Here is a 22,730-nt window from a genome sequence, read left to right as displayed (position 1 = left end):
AGCACTGTTGCAGCCACACATTTACACATACTAACATACAGGTAAAGGAAAGAAAATAATATTCTTATAAAAGGAATAAGGATAAATGTTAGAGTTGAAACAAAGAAGTTAATTCTGGAAACTGTGGGTGAGTTAGTGAGATGAGCTATTTTTATACTAGGTTAAATAGTCTCTGGAGGCTACTTAAGGTAAATTAAAACCATTTATACTTCTTCACTCTTCTCCAGTACTAGGACTGCATGCCTGTCCCTTGGCCACGTGACTGGCACTTCTACCACAGTGGCCCCCCCCATGCCCCCCAGCCGGAAGTGAAGACGCTCAGCAGAGCCCTGGCTGGATCAGCCGACCCTCATGTGCAGACCTGAGAGCACGAGTGTAACATGCTGTGAGTGTCAGGTTCTTTGGATGCGTTGTTTCTCCACGTCAGCATGGTAACAGGGGTCAACTATGTCCCCAAATATTTATATGTTGAAATCCTAACCCCCAGTGATGATGATATTGTCTGCGACGTGCTTAAGTCCTTAGGGTGGAGCCCGCATGAATAGGATTAGTGCTCTTAAGAGAGGCTCCAGAGAGCTCTCTTATTCTTCCAATACTTGACAACCAGCAGGAAAGGGTTATCTGTGAACCAGATACAGATCTGCCGGTGCTTTGATCTTGGACCTCCAGCCTCCAGAACTGTGAGAAATCAGTTTCTGTTGTTTATAAAGCCCCCTGTCTGTGGTAGCCCGACAGACAAAGCCAGGGTCTGACTCAGTGCTCAAAACACTGCCAGCTAGAAGTAGGCATTTTTAAAGGTTCAGTAATGCAAAAATAAAAGCACACAACCCCAAATACAATGTGTTGAAATCACTTTTGGTGTGTCATAGTCGCATCTTTAAAGTTTGCAAATTATAGAATATTCAACTGGTATAATGAGTGTCTTAGTATAAGATTTGCTAACTGATTTTTTGAATTATGATCTAGGGTAATTTAAGTGCAATCATGGCTTTCCATATCCTACCTTCTGCCTGCAACCATAAACTCCAATAAGTAGCAATGTTCTTTTTGTTTTTTGGGCCTCCGTGCCCTGTTGCCTCTGTTCTCATCACTGAGGAAAACGACCAAAAGATGTACAGGCGGAGAGAGTCATTGAAAGCATCCGGATAGCCCCCCCCACAATGATCTACACCAAACGAGAGTTCGTTCAGCTACCTTGTTTTAATATCATGTTGTAAATAGCTTCTTAACCCAGACATACAATCTGTATTTTAAAAAGGTAAAGATTATTTCTTAAAACTAAATGTAAACAGATAAAATGATAAAAATAGATTCTATGTTACTGATTAATCTTTACAGTATTTATTTGCTGCATATCTTTGCAATAAACGCATCACCAATTTCCTATTTATCTCTCTCCCCATAATGCCAGGTACATGGAAGTCACTCAAAAGGAGACATATTAAAATGAATAACAAAGGACACAATGCATGGCTTCAAAGGTGTTTACTATTTGGTCAAACAAGAATTTTTTAAATTGTCGGTCATAAAGGGAAATCTACATTAGCAGACATGTTAAATGTTGATCTAATCTGCAGTATTGCTGTGTGGTCTGTGGGAAAATGTGATTCCTGAGATCACTGTTGGCTTTTGCCCATCATTTTCCTCCCGTCAGTCATCTCTCCTAGAGTGACGTAAGGGTGTGAACTGGGGTCAGGATGCTCAATTGCACGCCAGCTTTCTATAGCTGCTAAGGGGCAGACAGGCCCGAACACCTAAAAGAGGTACAAGAATAACCACGGTATGTGGAAGTTTCTTCGAGGTATGCCATATAGAAAAAATGCAGACTGAACACAGAAGAAGTCTTTTCTGATCTCCCTCAATCACCCATAAGGAACATGTTTTCTAGTTAACCTGTCCTGGACATGCAGCAATCCATCTGTTATTTTGCATTTATTTAAAATACCCTCTGCTAAATAATTGTGTTTATTTTAAAAAGTAAATTGCTTAAAATTACATTCAATTTCTTTCCCTACACCAGCATAGTCTTTCCCTTCACAATGCAAACACATGGGATCCTGAAGCCGAGTGGCCACAGCCTCACACTTTCTGCTGTGGACTGTGGTGCGATTACAGCCCAAGTCATTAAAAAAGCAATTCTGGGTTTGTGTGGGACCTGGCAGGGCTTTCACTCAGAGATAAGGAGTGAGATGAAGTCTGAACTTAGTAGGGCTAACAAAACTTCACCGGTTTCATAATTCACATTTTTTTAGGATGGTCTTTAAAACAATCCCACAAGTCCCTGACTGGTACATAAAACAGAAGAGAAGCTGTGAGCAATCTTTCCTTCCTGGGCTCATTAAGGCCTCGGAATCATCTCTATCTGAGTTGTATACATGTCGATCCTCTTCCACATTTGAATGTACTTGCTCATGAAAGCACTGGAACAAATTACCTGAAAGAAAACCCCTCTGAAACCGCCTGAGCTTTTGAGCCTGCCACGGAGCTTATACAGCTTAGAGGCTTATACAACCTAGTTTGTATTTTCCTCTGGGCCTGGGTGTCTAAATGATTGTAGAATGCATGAAACAGGAAGAAGTGGGTATTGACCAAAAATCTCCTATACCAGCCTTTTTGGATGGGAACTGAAAACCCTTTGAAGCATTTTTCACAACAAGTGATGGCCTATTTAACAGATCTGAAACCAATAATCAGTTCTCTTGACCTACAGTTGAAAACAAAATTATCTTTTAACTAAATAGGATCAGCTTAAAAATCCCTTTGGAGATGTTTTTATTTATTAAATGCCTTCATTAACAACATCATCTTTCATTTCCCGTTACTCCAACTCGATCTCTCCTGCATACAAAGTAATGAGCAGAATGGCTGTGAATCCAGTTAACATCCCAGCATTCTGAATCATGAAATAAGTAAAATCCGTTTTTCTTCCAGTTATCTTTTCTCTCAGCATATCGTTCATCTCCGGAAACTGAGAGAGAGAGAGAGAGAGAGAGAGAGAGGCATTGTTAGATAACTGTTGCCATCTGATGGTGAAACGTAGAACAGCCACCTAGAGATTTCTGTGGGTGCAGGGGTTAGGATTTAATTCGGATGTTTAAATGCTGTAGTATAGATAGCATAAAAGGGATATGTAGCCCTATCAAACACCAACAGGAATAAAAGCATGGAAATAGTGTTTCCCAAATGAGGGAATCAGTGGGATGGGATTTACCTCATTTTATGGCTCCTGTCTCTTTCTTTGTCTGTGTGTGTGCCTCTCCCCCTTACTCTCTATGCTCCATCCTGAAAGACTTCAAATGCATCTACTCTCTCTCCCCTATCAAAATCTTCACACCCACCCAAACTGCTATCTGAACTCTTCCCCTTCCAATTTTTCAATAAGCTACACCCTTAAGGTTTCAGCTTAAATCATGCTTTCTAGCAAGTCTTCCCTTAGCCCCTCCTACCTTACATTAGATTCCCCTAACATCATCTCTCACCACATATATTGCTTTTCCTCTTAGCTCACAGATGTTTCTTACTCGTAATTATTTAGTCACAGTGTGTGATTTTGTTCATTGAATTTCCGGTTTCCTCTCTTTAAAGACCGAATGCCCCACAGATTCTGGGACTGTGCCTCTCTGCTCACTCCAGGGTCCCCAGTGCTTTACAAATTCCAGGCCAGGCACAGAAATAGCAAGCAATAGTAGCTGATTAAGTCAATTTTTAGAAATCACTATTAATTCCTGTTCTCTTCAATTTGTTTCCTTCTGCTTGCTCTACCCCTCACAAAATCATAAGGTTTTTAAATAAATCATGTGCTGTTCTAGGATTGAAGGCTATAGCAATCTCATTACGGTGAAAGCAATTAAAACTCCAAATTCTGTACTTAAAATCTACCCTCACTCAGCAAATAAACTCCACTGAAAAGGCTCCATAATATCTGTATGTGCTAGCTTTTTAAATCATATTCCAAAATCATTTGCTATATATACAATGGCACATTGTACCAAAGCATCCAAGAGGTCTCCAGAATCCAATCAGTCCATGTGCCTGATTTAAGAAAGTTGTTACCAGGATAAAGTGAGTGAAAGTTGTGAAACTATTCTGAAAAAAGCAAAACTGCTATAAGAACATACGGCATCATTTGTTAGTATTATTTCCTTAAACTGAACAATTCTAATACATTCTGTTTCATTAACAGAGAAAGAAGTGATGCCCTAGCATAGATACAGTATGAGACATTAATTCTGTGAAGAAAAATACAAATGCAGTGACAGTTCCAAGAGATGAAATGCTTGCTCTGATAAGAGCCTGCAAAGAGCAAGGAACAGAGCTAGACAGTTACCATTTGGAGCTAAGAATGCAGATGAAGGAAGCTAACTTATTAAATTATGTATGCAATGCATATTTAGTTCCAAATGCAAAGGAAATGTTCCTTGATTTGCATATATGGAGCACATTTTCATTTTCTAGAAAGCTGTCTATGATTCATTTGAAAATGCACAGGACCATTGATATTCTCTCTCTTAAACACACACACACATACACATACATAAATAAAGACGTGGACACAGCACAGACATAAACAGATACAAATATGTACTGACCCAAGTCAATGTTGTCCAATTTCAGTTTACCAGCTTTAGTTCAACCCAAAAGGCTCCCACTGTATAGAACTTTGAAATAACAAAATGCTATTTACTCTAACAAGTTATACCCTTCCAAATGTGACATCCTCACAAAAGAGGGGGGAGAGGTCCCGTGGGGACAGACTATAATAGAGTACAAGGTTTACCTCCCACAAGGCAAAAAACTTGGGAAAATATCTCTACTTCAGCAGAAGTAAATCATTTCTTTTTCTACCAATAAGATCATAGATCAAAAGATCAGGGAGAATCACTTTCAAATTACTACTAATACAAGAAGAGTTATCTGTTGAACCAGGAATGTTTTTAAATTACAACAGAATTTCCACACTGTGGAAAGCGGAAGGTTATCCTAGTCACTCATAACCCAGATGTTTAATTCCAAATTAAAATTTTAAAATTTCTTACCATATCTGCCAGAGAGATATAGAGGAACATGCCTCCAGCAAGGGCAAATATAATATTTGGAGCAAAATTGTTGCCCACCAAAATGCCAAAAGCTAGCCCAACATAGCAGGAACACGCCGAAAGGAAATTGAATAACAGGGCTTGCCGAGTGCTCATTCCTGCACTGAGTAGGATCACAAAGTCCCCTAGAAAAAGAAGAAAATATCAAGTGAATAGTTTGGGCTATTTTTGGATGAGAAAAGATAAGCAACAACGTCCAACCAGGGCTCCTTCATTTTGATGCACCAGTGGGATGTTTAAGAGTGTGTCGCCTAAAATGTCTCACGCCACCAAAACCAGGAAGTGAACGACATTCACAGTATGAACAGAGCCTCTTACCTAACTCATGAGGAAACTCTTCACACAGAATTGCTATAGAAGTACTGAGTCCCTGAAGAAGAGACAAGGTGCAGGAAGCCCCAATCGCCAGGCCATCAATGAAATTGTGGAGGGCATCACTGAGCGTTATCATCCAGGCAATTGTCCCTATTTTTGACAGTTTGGGTCCCTTCAAACAGGTACACGAACTTGACTCTGTTTTGCCATCCTGTAAAATAACAGAAAATCAACCAACAAAATAACCAACATGTTTTTTTCTTAGAGAGAAACTGACAAAGAGTGTGTTCGCAGAAGCTGGGGGAAGGGGCAGAGAGAGAATCCCAAGCAGGCTCCAGGCCCCAGAGTGGCGTGGGAGCTCAATCTCACTACCAGGAAATCACTACCTGAGCAGAAATCAGGAGTCCCATGCCCAACCCACTGAGCCACCCAGGCGCCCCAATAACCAACATTTCTTGAAAGTCGAAGAGATACACAGAAGTAGGAGCTGTGTTATGTATTGAGAAAGACAAATGGTTCCAACAGAGAGTCTTTCAAGAACTCCTAATCATTTATAACAACAAGAAAACAACAGCAAAAAATTATGGTAGGGAAAAAGGAAATGAATAGGTTGGCAGGCCTTGACAAGCCACTTAAAAGACATCATACTCTGGTTTCCCCTTAAAAAAATCCTTTTGATTTGTATGAACAGTTCCTACTATTGCTTATTGCCTTCCTAACACGTAACACAGATACTAACCTAAGAATCTGATTCATGTGCATACTTTAAAATAAAGGAAGTTTTCCAAAGGCTAAATTTCAAGTCTTTTTCCATGTTACAATGTACATGTGAAATCCACATTTAAAGCAAAATGACATCAAAGAACATTTATTTTAATCCCTCCTGTGTTATCTGAACAGCTTATCTGAGCCTCAGTTTCTTCCATTGTGAAATGAAGATAACGTACTAAATGAAGATAATGTACTAAATGATTCTTTTATTTTTCAATGACTTACTAAGTTTCCATTGTGTTCCAAAGTAGTGGGTGATTAAGCTGTCACAATGTGTTCCCTATCAGCTCTAAATTTCAATGATTCTCTTAACACATTTCATGAAATGTGATTGGAACAGGCTGGCCTTTGCACTAACACCTCTTTCCATTTTGGAACAATAATAAAAACAGAAACTCCTACCACAAACCCTTTGTAAGAATTTAGATTTCCATAAAATTTACAAAATTGTATAAAATCAAATACCAAACGTCAACTAAAGCATTTTTCAGAAACTGTAAAAAAAGATAATAAAATGCAAATTTATTTTTAAGTAGAGAAGCAATTTGCAATTAACTGAAGAACATTTTATTCCTAATTCTCCTCCCCTCAACTTTACCTCAACAGTTAATCAACATATTTATTGAGCATCTGCAATTTGTAAAACAGTGTGCTGTATGCTATGGGGAGTGCAGAGAAGTGGAAAATATAACTTCTGTCTTCAAGAAGTGTATTTATATTGGAGAAACAAGATGTAAAGAATATGACTGACTCTTTAAAAAATGTTCAGTAGACATCCGGCTGAGAAGGGCTGCCTTCCAAGCCATCATCTGAGTGGTTGTAGATTTATTCCAATGTTGTTTCGTTGCTCAAAACACTTTGGGGACTGCTCTTTCAGAATTGACTGAGCAATTCTGAAATTTGCCACTAGTGGCAAATTAGTGGCAAATCTTCATCTTTGGGGAAGTTCTTCGGTGGAGACATAGCCAAAAGTCCTTTGGAGTCATTAAATTCTTAAATTATCATGGAAGGGGGGGACTGTTACTTGTCATAGCAGTGGTTGTAGTAGTAGCAGGAACCGTAAATAGTAATGGGAAGAGACACCGCAAAGTCACAGAGTATTTGTCATGTGCCAGGCACTGCTCCAAGTACTTGCGATATTACTTCCTTTAGAACAATTCTGGGGATTAAGGTCTGCGATATCATCATTTTAGAGTTGAAGAAACTAAAACACAGAAATGTTCGTGAACTTATCGAAGGACGCAAAAGAAAAAAGTGGACTAAAAGTTTAGTAACTAAAAGTTTAGTAACTAAAAGTTACTAAAAGTATCTGTTTTACTACTCCAAATTTATGGGGATGGGAGGACACTTCTTGTTTGAAATAGGCTCTGAAGGCAATTCACAAGAATACCCACTTCTCTTAAAAAAAACTCTTCTAAACAGTTGAAGCCATGTTGGAAGAAGTGTTCAATCTTCTTTCATTTTAAAGTTAAATCTCAGCAGCACAAAAAGAAGTCCATCTGGTCATCAAATGTGGTCTTTTTCTTTACAGTGTTAAAAGGTAAACTGAGGTAAAAAGATAAACTGAGGTAAATTTAAAACTTTAAGAGTTCATTTGAAAAAAACTGATTCAAATTAGGCAGTGTCAAACTGGATCTGGTTAGAAGCATTCCTTTGACAGAAGCTCAGGGAGAGACTTTTACAAAGAACAGGCAGAAGCAAAGCAAGAAAATTATTGATTGACTATAACTTAAAGCACAGTTGGTTTTTTGTGACCAATTGTCTTTAGGTTTTGATTTCATAACCTTGAGATATTTATAGGCTTAGATTTTGGTTTGTTTACATAGGCTGCCAAGGCATTAGAGCCACCCCAGTTTAGTGGCCTACTTATTTAATTAATTTAACAATTGATACATCGTAAACAGACAACATAATAAACAATCATGATTTAGTACAGGTCATCTGGGTGATATGGGTAAGGAATGCCCCAGAGCAGGAAGCAATAACTGCCAAAGAAGAAACAAAAGTGGTCATGAGAAAAGCCATAGAGGAAGAGATCTTGGTTTTGCAAAAACTTACTGCCAACAGACACTTAATAAGACCAGTTGTTTTCATCTTCCAACTTGGTTTACCTAATCAAATATTTATAATGTCTTTATTTACTTTTGAGGATTTAGGGAAAAGATTAAAAGACCAAATCTTGACTACCTGATATTACATACAGAGTCTGTATACAAACTACTTTAATTCTGAAAAAGAAATTAAATTAATATATTAGGCATGATTCTCTTACGTCTAAGTACAGATATTATTGACTATTTCTTATGCTCTATAAGCTTTTGTGTCAAATGACACTGTTGGGTAGGTTAACAGCCATACATTTTTAATACTTTTGGAAGAAACATAAGTAGGCAAACATTCGCAAAGAGCTTGCTTTTAATTCACCTGACGCTAAGCCACTGAGCAAAGAAAATACTAAATTTAAGTCCCTCCAGTTAAGTTAGTGAGGATTCTTGTCTCTCCTTTTCTTTATTTTTGTTTGCTGTTATTGTCATTGTTTGTTTGCTTGCTTGCTTCTGTGACTTATATAGTATATTTGAGGGGTTTTTTTTTTTAGGCTATTTTTTTTTCTTTAGGCTATTTCTAACCTCAGCCGTGATGAGGCAATTCAATCTAGTGAAAAAACCTTAGGTCTGAACCCCAGGAGAACCGAATTCTACCTTGGCTCTGACAGGAATTTCTGTGTAATCATCAGCAAGGCTCTTAACATCTCTCATCCTAGTTATTAATGGAAATAAAAGTCAAAGCAAAGGGCAGACTACTGAGAATGGGGGAGGGGAAAGAATTTCATGAACCAAAGTTATAAGAGTAGAAGGGAAGAAGCAAAAAGGAAAAGGAAAACAAAATAATAAGAAATCAAAACAAAGAAATCAAGTAGACTTCTTGCAGAATCGTTATGTTTAAGCAAAGAGGAGGAAGATCAAAAAGAGGAGGAGGCATAAGGGGCAGAAAGGGAAGAACATGAGGAGAAGGACATGTGGCATGAGGTGGGGAAGAGAAGGAAGAGACATAGAAGGAAGAGGAAGATATGCAGGGTGGAGAAAAAGAGTAAAAGGGAGGAAGTGGAGGAGAACAAGGAGGAGGAGGAAGAAGGTGAGGAAAGAAAAAAAGGACTTAGCTACCCTTTAGTAGGATATAAATCATATAGATATGTCTTACCTGTGCAGTGAAATTTTATACAGAGTCAGAGAGACCATGAATGTCTATATATTACCACATATAAAGATGTCCAAAACATAGTGTTGAGATAAAATGTGTGTGTGTGTGTGTGTGTGTATCAGCATGGACAATCTTTTGTTAAAATAAATATTATTATAATTCCATGATGGTCTAAGTGCAGATATATTTGGAATGATATTTACAAAACTGGTAATCACAGTTCTCCTTGGGAGACAGTATTGTGCATAATCCCTGAGGGCTTTTTTTTCTTTTTCTCTCTTATGGGTGTTCTGGATTTTTTTTTTGCACTTATTATATATCATTTTAATACTCAAGAAAACAAAACATTCAAGACATGGTATGAGAAATAGCAAGAGGGAAAAGTGAACTTGTCATGATTCAGGAGTTATCACCAGCAAACAAGGTAAAGCTGGAGAATCAGGCTGCCTGCCAGACTTTGTCTGCATTGAAAACAGCATGTATTGCCCTACTAAAATGAAACTTTGTTTGTTGGGTTAATGGTTGCAAAGACCAGCGTGAGCACACCCAGATCTCATTGTACATTTAAGAAGGCAAAATGAACCATGATTAATGAAACTGTTCTTATGGCTTATTGTCTATTTGCCTATATTGATAAGAAGGTAAAAGTGAACAGCCATTGCAGGTAAAAGTTAAATTCCCAATTCTAAATCCCATGCTAAAAGAATTTTGCAGAGGAAGAGCTCTGATAAAAATAAAACCGAACCAAAAAGGAAAGGAGCAACCCACCAAAAACCATAGAGAAGATGGTAAAAGGAAGTATAAATGACAACAAAAGATGAAACATTATATGCAAAGAAATATATAAATTCAATGCCCATGAAAGAGAAATTAATGTAATATAAATAAAAATAATAAAATGATATTTTAAGAGGCAGCACATAAGGGAGGGTGAGATTTAAGGAGAGGAGCACTCAGTGCAAGTTAACATAATGATTAAAGGATATATGCCTTGGCATCAAATAGGTGTGAGTTTGAGTAATGGCTCCTTAATTGCTTTTTGTGCTGTAGAAAGTTACTTGGGTCCTAGCTAATCCAATAAGACAGGAAAAGGAAATAAAAGGCAAAAAATTTTGGGAAGAAAGAAATAAAACTGTCTCTGTTGGCAAATGACATACCTAAATGCAAATGCAAAACTAAAAAACTTGAAAATAGCATAGGAGAAGACCTAGATAACCTTGATTAGGGCAATGAATTTTTAGATACACCAAAAGCACAACACATGAAGGAAATAATTGACAACCGTTCATTAAAATTAAAAACTTCTGTCTGCCAAAGACAATGTCAACAGAATGGAAAGACAAGCCACAGACTGAGAGAAAATACTTGCAAAAGATACATCTGATAGAGAACTATTAAAATATACAAAGAACTCTTAAAACAATTAGAAAACAACCTGATTTAAAAATGGGCCAAAGACCTTAACAGACACCTTACCAAAGGAACTACAGATAGCAAATAAGCATATGAAAAGATGCCCCATAGCATACATCAGAGGGAAATGAAAATTAAAACACAAATGAGATACCACTATACACCTAATAAGATCACAAAAATTAGGAACACTGACAACACCACATACTAGCAAGGACGTGGAGCAACAGGAACTATCATTCATTACCGATGAGAATGCAGAATGGTACAGCCACTTTGGAAGACAGTTTGGCAGTTTCTTATAAAACTGAAAACACTCTTGCCGTATGATCCAACAATCATGTTCCTTGGTATTTCTCAAAGAAGTTGAAAACTTATGTCTACAAAAAAATCTTGCAGACACTTACAGCAGCATTATCCCTAATTGCCAAAATTTGGAAGCAACTAAAATGTCCTTCAGTATGTGAATGAATAAATAACTGTAGGACATGTTATATTAACACCCCCCCCAAAACTAAAGCATTAAGTTGTGAAAAGATATGAGGACTCTGAAATGCATATTACTCAGTGAAAGAAGAAAACCTGAAAAGGCTGTACGATTTCAACTCTATGACAGTGTGGAAAAGGCAAAACTATGGAGACAGGTAAAGTATCAATGGTTGCCAGGGATTGGGGGAAGAGGGATGGATAGGCAGAGCACATAATTTTTAGGGCAGTGAGAATACTCTATACGCTACTACACTGATGCATACATGTCATCACACATCTGTCCAAACCCATGGAATGAGTCAACTACCAACTATGGACTGTGGGTGATTACGATGTGTCCGTGTGGGTTCATCAGCTGTAACAAACATCCTGACTTGGTGGGGGATGCTGATAACAGGGGAGGCTATGCGTGTGTGGGGGCAGACGCTCTATGGAAAATCTCTAAACTTTCTTCTCAATTTGCTGTGAACCTAAAACTGCTCTTAAAAAAAATATAATAAAGTCCTTTAAAAAAATCACTTTGAATCTGCCTTCAAATTCCTTATCTGTAGAATGGAAAAAATAATATTACTGATTTCACAGGATTGTTGTGATGGTGAAATGAGATGTTTAAAAGCCGCAAAGTACTCCTTGAATGCTTACGATCATTTCCCATAGATCACGTTCCCTAACACAGCACAGATGGACACAGAATTATTACAAGGAAAACAAGAACTGCCTACAAGTGTGCAAGAGAAGAGATTTCTCACATATGATCCTTTAATATATTTAGGAATACACTGATCAAGATTATTGAAGAAAAAAGGGAGAAAAATTAAATCTACCAAAAAAAAAAGAGCTTTAGAAAAGGGAGGGGGTTCAGAGACTTGCTAACCAAGAAAAAGGAAAACTTTTACCAAAGATGCTCGAGCTTGAGCATAAGTATAGTCTTGAAGACAACTATGAACTTTCAACTACTACAGTCCAAGGTGTAGGAAGGGGCCAGGAGGTTAATTAGTAGAACCCACCGTGAAAAGTATGAAATCTGACTTGGTAAGTTTACATGAGTCAGATAGTTGACTGGGTGCAGGAGAAAAGGAATGTCAAAGATGCAAAGTAATACCTTGCACACTCAGCACTTCACAGCTTACAAGGTGCTTCCGTACGTTAGTGTCTTCATTTTCTTTTGACCTTCACAACATCCTCATGAGTGCAACAGAAGAGATGCTGGCATCTTGACTTTAAAGATGATGGAAATGACAATCCAGGACTACAAATGACTCGCTCAAAGTCATATAGGAGCTGTTGGGATTAGGCTGTTCAATTATTTACTAAGCACCTATTTCACAGCAGGCAGGAGCTGTGCTAAGAACTGAGAACAGACACATAAATCAGAGGATCTCCATTGGGCTGGAATTCATAATCCAGAAAGGAGCAGCCACGATTCAAACTCCAGGCCTGTGATAAATAGTTCTTATCTGACCTTCCAGAATAACCATCTACCCCCCACCCTGCTCTGTCCTGAATGAGCCACCTCAACAGGCTTTTTGTCCTATACTCTCATTTGAGATTAACCACTGGGGAGCTCTAGAGAGAGTTCAGGACAGAAAGGAGGGAGAAGTCAGGATATTGATTCCTCTGATACCCATTTGAGTGTGGTCATCTAAGGCTGTCCATGACCCTCAGATGAAGGCCACAGCTCTTCTCAAGACAACTCTTTGCAGATTCTAGTAACTGCTCTCTCCCCTCCACGCTGTTAGGTCTAGGGATGATAAAAATTTTGCAATTACCAGTCCCTGTGGTCCTCCTACACCCCACTCACACCTTATACATATATCTTCCTGATGTTATTCTAATTTGAGCATTCCATCTGTTTCCTATTGGAATCCTAAATGATACAATCATTAGTGTTGGAAGTGGCCATAACAAACAGGCCCCCCAAATGGGTTTTAATTGGGTTTTTCATATATATAAAGTATGGGGACATAGCACATTGTAAGTGGGCTGCATTTTTCAGTGATGCCTAGAACAGAAAAGGGCTCTGCAAGGTCTGGGCTATATTGCAAGCCTTCCTGTCATTTGGTTCTTATGACCCAGCAGACCCAATAAAATTAGGAGTCTATGGCAGACAGAGATGCTGAAAGGAGCCTTGGCAAGCCCTGACCAGAGAATCACAGTGCAAACCCCTGAGATGTTAGAGTAAAGCCATGTCCTCTTTTGCCACTAACTATTCCCTTTTTCAAGGCATCCCTTGCTTGTTCCTGGATCCTTATAGAGACTTATCTCGTGTCCACGGGACAGCAAGTGGCTGTGAGATCATCTGCAACATGAACTGGATGTTACCTGGGCCATCAAGTCATAAAATCAGCTGTTCGCACAAGCATTCCATTATTAAACTGTGTATGTAAGAACAGGCCCACACCAGCCTTAGAAGAGACAACGAACTGCAATGGCAGGTGATTCAGACCTCCACAGCATCTGAGCCTAATGCTTCATTTCTTTTCCCTCAACAACAGTAAGGCTTCATGGTCAGTTCCCTAAAGCCAGCTAACTGTGGAGACATCTATAGGTGTGCCAGCACCAGACAGCTATATGATTTTACTCACAATGACCTTAAAATACAGTGATAAAGGAAAATTCTCCACATCGGCAGAACTTTAAGGTATAGTGTTAAACTTCATGTAAAAGAAATGACTGAGATATAGATCTGCACTAACTGGTGGGTGGGGGCTAGAAGGTTGGCTAGATGGTCAGAATCTTCCAAAAGCCAAAATTGGATATTGGTGGCAAGGAGATCTGGACAGAAATATACAGATGGACCTCTTATAAAAGGCATAGAGTGTGAAGATACTTCTGTCCTGTTAAATCTCATAAGAGACTATCACAGAGGGTGGTCTCAATAATAAAGTGAACAAGAAGATCTAATTGTAAACTTTAGTTGGTACCTTTCATCAGCGATCGCAAGGTCAGTTTAATGGACCCATAAACAAGGGGGTCAGAATAGTGGGGATAGTGACTAGTCACAGCTCAGCATTATCTCCTTCTAGCCAGGGTTGATCTGGCTTGCATCGAAGAAGGTCCAACCTGTTAAAAACCAGGATTGATGCTGAGCCCCCAAAAAGGCATCATCACCCAGTGGGATGGGAAGGCCCAGCTGGCTATGCTCAGAGGCAGGATGATTACATTGATGATCCCGCCCATCATAAGGGGGTACTCCTTGGACTCACAAAGACAGAAATATGTTATATGCCTTCCCTGTTTTCAGTGTTTCTGCTAGCATCATCATGCATGGATTTATAGTGTGCCTGATATATAGCCAAGATAACCTATATAAATTATCTCCAAACCATTTTGCAGCAAAGCAAGTGAGACAATCAGCTCAATCCTTAGAATCCACATGTCATATCACTTTCCCCTTCATAGAAGAAACTAGCCTGATAGAATTATGGAATGCCCTAGTGAAGGCTCGGCTAAGGTGTAAGCCAAGAGATAAAACCCTGAAAGATTGGAGCTCTGCCCATAGGATGTAGGTATGTGCCTTACACCAGCACAACTCACCTGAAGCATTCTTGCTTTCTGTCCCCAATACCTTAGACTTGGTGAGTTTGAAGGTCCTAATGTCCAAGGGAATAACTCGTCCACCACAAAACATGGTCATTTTCTGATTCATTCGAAGTGGAGATTAACCCCAGGAAATTTAAGGTTCTTTATATCCATAAACCACAGGTAAATGAGGAAGTCACTATATCGCCTAGGATAATGGCACCCAATGATCAGGAAAACCTGAGTTGCTGCTACAAAATAAAGATAAGAAAAATGTCTGGAACTCAGGAAATTTAGTGGGGCACTTCTTAATACTCCCCTTCCAATGATCTTTGTCAAGGAAGAAGAGCAACAAGCCAGTGAAGACCAGACCACCAAGGACTCAGATCTGGCAGGAAGGAAGGTCTGGGTCACCACAATTGGAAAACGACCTTACCAGTCAAGGTGATATCAGACAGTAAGGTAAGTACAGACGGTTTAGTGCAAGGAGGCAGCTATAATTACTGGCTTAGGCCTTATAACCATCTACGGAAGCTAGGATCAGCTATAATTTAAATTTATATTCTTTATTGCATCTCTTCTCCCTATCTCCATCCCCTGGTATTTTATATGAAGAATACTGGTGGCAGCCAATGTTTTAGTTCTAGATTGCATATTACTGAACTACTATCACACGGAGATGACACACCACACAGTAGTTGATGGGGATTTATGCAGTCTCTGTGCTGAGGACATGCATCTTTCACCCAGGTGAAGGGCAAGAGTGGAGGCTGACAGAAAAAAAGGGCTGGAGTATACCAGATATCTTTCATTTCCCCTTCCAGATCCACTTTCCACCCTTCTTTTTCCAGTTCTCTGCTCTATGAGACCACTATCAACTGCATCAAAGGGCTCCCATGCTCCTGGCTTCTAGTTGGTTCCAAACAAAGAGCTCTAATATAAAATTGGAGGGAAAGAGGAGAGGGAGACCAAGGTACTTATTCTCTGGGCTCCTTATTTGAGGGATAACTTGAGCTGGCTATAATTAAAGATCACTGTTCCCCATACAGTGCTTTTCTATACAAGACTACCTCCTAGGTTCTAGTAACTTCTTCCTTCCCTTTTCCCTTCGATTATGCATAGTTTGATAAGTTTACTCATAGCTCCACTATTCCAAGTCCCAGTTTTACAGCATTCTCCCTAGTGGTTCACTTACACCTGGCTCAGAGTTTTGTAAATTGTCCCTTTCCTATTTATTATTTATCCTTATTTGAATGTGCCAACTCTTTCTGGAAAGAACATGACTGATTTAAAGTCTAATGCTGTTTCCACACAAAATGCTCACAGACTCTACATATACCATCAAAAATATTTTAATGGGGAAAATTACAAAAAGGATTAAATAGATATAAAGATATCATAAAGAGTTAAAGGTGCCATACAAATGTAAAATTTTAGGGGTGATGGGTAGCTCAGGCAGTTAAGTGTCAGACTCTTGATTTCAGCTCAGGTCATGATCTCAGGGTTGCTAGAATGAGCCCCATACTGGGGTGGAGTCTGCTTAAGATTCCGTCTCTGCCTCCCTTTCCCTTTGCCTCCCTCTCTCTCTCCCCCTCTCTAAAAATAAATTTAAAAAATAACAAATATAAAATTTTAGTGGGCTTTGTTTTATGAGTGTATTTTCTAGTAATCTTGATATTCTTTATAGCTGGTGTTTCCTTTGTCCTTCCTCTGGCCCCGAAAAGTCAGTCTCAGATCACTATAACCGAAATGAAACTTCATATAAGAAAGAAGAAATCAATTTTATCTTTAATGTATGCAACCAAACAGTATTCAAATGTGCTTAGTCTCTAGTCATTTGGTTTTAGGAATAGCTCATAACTATTTCCAAAACTCCCCTTGCTAATGAAAATAACCATTAACAGGAAAATAACAATTTCCAGAAACCTTGAAAATTGTTTCCTTTCCCTCCATCCCTTCAGTGGAATGTGAGTAAAGTTGTTTTGGTCTTTAGGAGTTGAAATTATTGCCTTTCATTTTCAGTCTGGGACCATATCATTTTACTGTCTCGAAAAAAATTACTTAGGAGAAATCTGACAGGTTTTCAAGAAATATGCTACTATTTCACCAATGGAGTTTAAAGTATACACTAATTAAGTATTTGCAGTTATCCTAATGGGCCATTTACACCACTCTAAAAGGTTGCCTACCACTACTACAGATGGCGATAGCATTAATGCTCTTGATACATTCGGGAAGCAGGATATCATTTCTTATAAAAAGCCTTTATAATGTGCGTCCCAGCCCACACAACTCTCGTTGTTACTGAGAAGTCTTAAAGGGAATCAGGAGGCACCAGAAAACTGGTTAAGTTTTAATGTAAGCTGGAGAATGTTGCTAGGCTCTTGAAAAGTAGTGTTCCCCAAATCCAGGAATATCTACATTGCTCAGCATCAGAGCTTCCAGAATAGTTCAGACAAGGAAAGAGGGGTAGGATGGGATGTGGTAGAGGAACCAGCCCCATGTGGGAGCTGCCCTGTCGTGTAATTACCATTTGACACGAGTTATGTCTAAAAGAATTAAAAAGTAGAAGATCCCACCCAATGTAATACAAATGATTGATTAACCTGCCTTCAAAAGATGAAGGAGTGCTCTCTGATGGGCAGAGAAGATCTAGAAATGCAAGCCCCTTAGGGCAAGAAGCTTGGGAAAAGTGAAAAGAGACAAGGAAGGAGAGATGACAGGAGGGACGCGAGCAAGGGCTAGCTGAGGTCACTGTGACCAAGCAGGTACTAGACCCTAGAAGAGGTGTTAAGAAATAAGCAATCGGCCAGGGGTAGAAAGGAAAATGGGCACCAGAGAGTTAGAAATCAAAAGCTGTTCTCTGTGAGGGGGCAGCCAGCAACCCGATCTATATCTCGGTAGTTCAAAAAAACAGAGACTATCTCTACTTCATATTTGGAAAGTAAGAATTGGGAATGCACAGGGGATAAGGGTAGCAGGACCTCGTTCCCTCTTAAAGATGTTACTATGACACTCTAAGGATTTGCTCACCCGTTTAAGAAGTTTTATAGTGGAGAACTGAGCATGGAAGATACAGGACATACTCACTGGCCCAGAACAGTAATAATAACATTAGTAGTATAAGTTCCTTACTCTTCCCAACAACCCTGGGTGGTTATTATTCCCATTTTACAGACGAGAAAACTGAAGTATGAAGAGGTTAAATAACATGCCCAGAGTCCTACCTCTAGAAAGGAGCAGAGACAGGATTTAAACACCTATGCCAAACTAACACGGCTGTGATGTCTAGCAGATGTGGAATTTTATTTTCTTTCTTGTTGGCCCCTGTTCACCCAGTATCTAGCAGGGCTGCAGGCATTCCGAATATCTGTTGTCTGAAGAAATGAAGGGGTGTAATAATAGTAAAAGTACATTTTCTCTCACGACAGGCTCACAAATCGCTGTCGTGTGAAGCATCTATTCCAATCTCTCCAAAGAGCAAACACATGGACACTACCCGCCATGTTGGAGAAGGGTGTGCACAGGAGAATGTTCACTCATCAATTCTAAATTGGTTCATCTACATTAAAAAATTCTGCAACTGCAGAAGTGTTTCTGTTGTCTTTTGATTCCTTGCCAGTTCTTTGTGACTAAAAGTTGTGGAGCCAGATCAGAAGCTCCTGGAGGACAAGGATTTGTTTTCATTTCAGCCCAGAGTTTAATGTTAGTAGGTGTTCGGTAAGTGTGTTCTTTAAATAAATGATGGGGAGTGGGGACTTGTTTTGCTAAACCGAGTGGAGAAGTGGAATGTGGAAATTACACTTTCACCAACAGATCTCAAGAGTGCTCCCACCTCCATCCCAGAGACCGTTAAAGGGCAGGAGATTTTTATCAGCAGCCACCTTGTATCTCACTTTACGTGACTGGCACATTGCTCAGAGGATTGTCGGAGAAGGGGGCATGAAAATAAGAGTAGTAGCAACAAACGCAACAAACACTGTGGAGTGCTTACTGTTTGCAAGGTACTCTCCTGAACGACAGGAGAGGAGTACTTCTAACACCTTAATCACAGACGAAGTAATGGGGAGCCTATAGGCAAAGACTTGACCAAAACCACACAGCTAACAATGGACTTGAACCCACATGATTTGGCTCCTAAGCCCATGCAGTAAAAGCCAGACTGCTCAAAAGAACTGAGTTTTCAGATAAGAATTTCTGAGTTCAGTAGTTTGTTATGACAATAATGGATTATTTTATTGCTGTCACCAGCCTCCACCTTGTACGGTACCAGTGATTCAAGTACCTCTGGATTTGAGTCGAGTTCACTACGCTGATGTTCTGAGGTTTGCTAATACTTCATACTCACTGAAAATACTTCCAATCATTGAGGGGAAAAAGACACCACCCTTGGGTTTTCAAATACACAATCTGTTCTTTACAGACCACATTATGGATGGAAAAATATAGATGTTTTCTTCACTGTCCCTTCCGAGGTTTGTTACATTTAACATGTGATTTAGAACCAGGCACTACTTGAGGTTATGATACATTTAAATGTTAGAATACAGTAAAACTTGGAAGAAAGAATCACATCTTGAATTTTCTCCAGTGTCCTTTTTTACCAGCATCCACTGCGCCCTAGCTACTCTGACCTTCTTTCTATTCCTAAAACCCACCAAATTCTTGCCCACCCTAGAGACCTGTGCTGGCTGTTCCCTCAGCCATGACCTTTTTCTCCTTCATCTTTGCATGGATAGCTGCTTCTTATGGTTCAAATTTTCACTGAATGTGTCCCTGGCTACCTAAACTAAAGTAGCCACCCAGACATCATCACACCACCGCATTTTAATTTCCTGAACATCATGTGTAACCCTAGGATATTGAGCTGTGAGTCCCACTGAAATAAAAAGAGTGACAGAAGGCAGGAACATTTTCTAACTTGCCACAGTGTTAACAGGGCATAGAGCAGAGCCTGGCACTGGGCAGCTGGTCACAGGACACATGACGAGTGAGTGAATGACAGGATGAATAAATGAATACCATCTCTTGCCCTTTAATATAGCTTCACTGATTTGACCTATAGAGTAGAATGTCATCCAGAACACGAAATGCTATCACAAAAGTCCCAATTTAAAATTGTCATTCTTGGGGCACCTGGGTGGCTCAGTTGGTGAAGCTTCCGACTCTTGATTTCAGCTCAGGTCATGATCTCAGCGTCCTGGGCTCGAGCACCACAGCAGGCTGGAGCATGGAGTCTGCTTGAGATTATCTCTCCCTCTGCAACTCCCCTCAAGTAAGTAAGTAAGTAAGTAAGTAAGTAAGTAAGTAAGTAAATAAGTAAGTAAATAAGTAAGTAAGTAAGTAAATAAATAAATAAATAAATCCTTTTTTAAAAAAAGATTGCCATTATTATTTTAATATATAATTTGCATGACTCTGAAATTCTGGTCAAACTCACAAAAAATATAAAGAATCCAGAGAAAATGGGGACTGTTTCTTCCCAGTAAAGGATTTTTGCAATTCTACTTCCTAAAAGTAAAACTATCTCTAGATTTAAGTATTTGCTTTGAATCCTAGAAAACTAATGATGATCCCTCACTTCGGTTTTTCTGATACATACTTTATAACCTAGTAATTAAAGCAGATGAACTAGAAAGCATCAGACCAGAAACGTGCAAGGTTTACCGAACCTGCAAAGATAATCTTTATTGGTGCTTTCTCAGCTATAGAACTTTTTTGACTTTAATGTGCTTTCACTAAGTTGCTATAAAGGTTAAATAAAGTCATTTTCGTTAAGCAATCTGATAGTCCTACAAAGAAGATTCAATAAAATAAATTCTGTTCTTTTTTGACTTGTAATACTCTGATACCTGATAACAGAAATAAAGAGCAGTAATTTCCCAAACTTTCTAAAAAATAATTGGGCTCACACATCGGGTTGTCTCCCTTCTGATAAAAACTCAAAACTTATAATACATCTGTATCAATCGGTCCACTGATTAACACGGTGAGCAAAGTTAAAGATAGGAGAAAGTCACCACTTAACTAAAATAAACTAATTAAACTAAACTAAATAAAAAAATAAATTAATTTAATTGGAATGAGATCCTCAGAAAGAGACTGAGATCCCCTATCTAAAAAGCAGGAATGTAGTAAAATCAAATTTCACCGCCCAATCAATGAATTGACTCTAACTTGGTACATTTGTTAAAGTGAGCACCTAATTCAGTCTTCAAATGCCTCCAATTATTTTTTTATTCACTAAGATTATCAGTGAAGTATTAATAGTTATAAAAGTGATATTTTTGATGTGGACATGCACCTCAGACATAGAACTGCACAGATGTGAACAGAGAGACAGACAGACAAGTATCTACAGACGAGCACGTGTGTGCGTGTTAACAATGTGCTAACACTCTGCAGCCTAGTACTGTCAAACTCAAAACACATTTGGGCAAGACCACACTTCATTTGCAAGATGCTTTCGCTTTGTAATCTTTCTAATTTAGGATATTTATTTTCAAATATATGGAATAAATATAACCTGGAATAACTGAATATAGAATAAATTCTACCTCCCCAAGTGCTTCTCCCTGGGACATAAGTTCTGTTTATTAAAATAAAACAACTCAAGCTTTGGCAAATTTTCCATCATGCAATCCATGTTAAGTAAAAATGACTTACCAGATCTTGATCCATTATTCCCAAACTGCAAGATGTAGCATGCAAAGAACATAGTACTTTATAAATATTTTCAAATGAGCAAATAGCAGAAGTCAAAGAAAAGACAGAGGTCTATGTTGGCAAGACCAGTATTTATGACATGAACATCCTTTATAATGCAACCTTTAAAAATTTTTGAAAAAGCTGATGTTAAAGCCACACCAGCAATAGAATATGTATTTCAATTCTTCCATTGCTTACCCTGGTTTGCAACTGGGCTTTCTACACAATAGAATTGAGCAACTTTCTGATGTCCAGAATAATTTACTTGAACCTCTTAAACTTTTTCCTCATTTATCAAAAGAAAAATGTGTTGGCATTCATTCTCAATTTTTTTTTTTTTTATCAATCAGCATGCATGACAGAGCAACAGAGCAATTCTTCATTATACTAACGGGGGAAAATTAACTTGACATCAAGCCTAATTGAGTAAAACCTCACTAATTCTTCTAAACAGGGATAAGTCCTGCTTGATTAGTGAAAGCAATTTAGTATAGAGCGTGTTTAGATAAATACACTATTATTGCTTTCTAGAACTCACACCAACAAATGGCTCCCACAGCAAGCATGGTGGGGCATGGGTAGAGGTCCTTAAGCAAACTTGCCACATTGTATGGATAAGACGGACGTAGCATATCAATTACATAATAACAACTTGGTTATTATTTCTTTAGATAACTTAAAAACCTTAGGTGCGTCTTGCCTACAAATTGTTCAAAAGCAATTTTTATAGATGCTGCCAAGATACTCTACAGCCCAGCATACAGTCCAGCATATAAACAAAATGTCACAAATCATACTTCATCAGCTATGGCAGATTAGTAGAGTCAGAATTAAGGAGATTTCACTATGCAGGCAATCTTCAACTCATTAAAAGTTATATTCCAGATGTTCACCTCTTAATTAGTTGTTAGAAGTCAGAACTGATCACAGCAATGTTCTCATTAGGAAGTTAGGCTCATGTGTGTGAAAGGAACATGGACTTGGGACTCAGGACCCCAGGAGGGGATTTCATCATAGCTTTGCCATTTATTATCTGGTTGAACTTGAGTGAGTGACTTAAGAGTCTTAAGTTACTCACGCATAATTAACTTAATACTTATTTTACAGGGCTGTTGTAAGAATCGAACATAATAATAGCTGTAAAGCACCTACTGTCCAGTGCTACCTACTCTTACCCCTAGGCATTTGTTCTCTTTTTTTGAGTATCTCTCTACATTA

At 38.7% G+C, this 22,730-nt stretch overlaps 1 protein-coding gene across 1 annotated transcript in view; it reads right to left on the bottom strand.

The window, feature by feature from the left end:
* Positions 1–1,187: 1,187 nt before the first annotated feature.
* Positions 1,188–22,730, bottom strand: part of SLC39A8 (solute carrier family 39 member 8) — a 69,439-nt gene continuing 47,896 nt past the window's right edge. The window contains exons 6-8 of the mRNA XM_034671457.1: positions 5,415–5,622; positions 5,037–5,221; positions 1,188–2,968 (exon numbers count right to left, since the gene is read on the bottom strand). Of these exons, the coding sequence (XP_034527348.1) occupies positions 2,819–2,968; positions 5,037–5,221; positions 5,415–5,622 (543 nt within the window). The 3' untranslated portion in view covers positions 1,188–2,818. The remainder of the gene's footprint in view (positions 2,969–5,036; positions 5,222–5,414; positions 5,623–22,730) is intronic.

Source organism: Ailuropoda melanoleuca, chromosome 11 (genome assembly GCF_002007445.2).
Source record: "Ailuropoda melanoleuca isolate Jingjing chromosome 11, ASM200744v2, whole genome shotgun sequence".
NCBI classification, from domain to species: Eukaryota; Metazoa; Chordata; class Mammalia; order Carnivora; family Ursidae; genus Ailuropoda; species Ailuropoda melanoleuca.
This window is presented reverse-complemented; position numbering and strand designations above follow the sequence as displayed.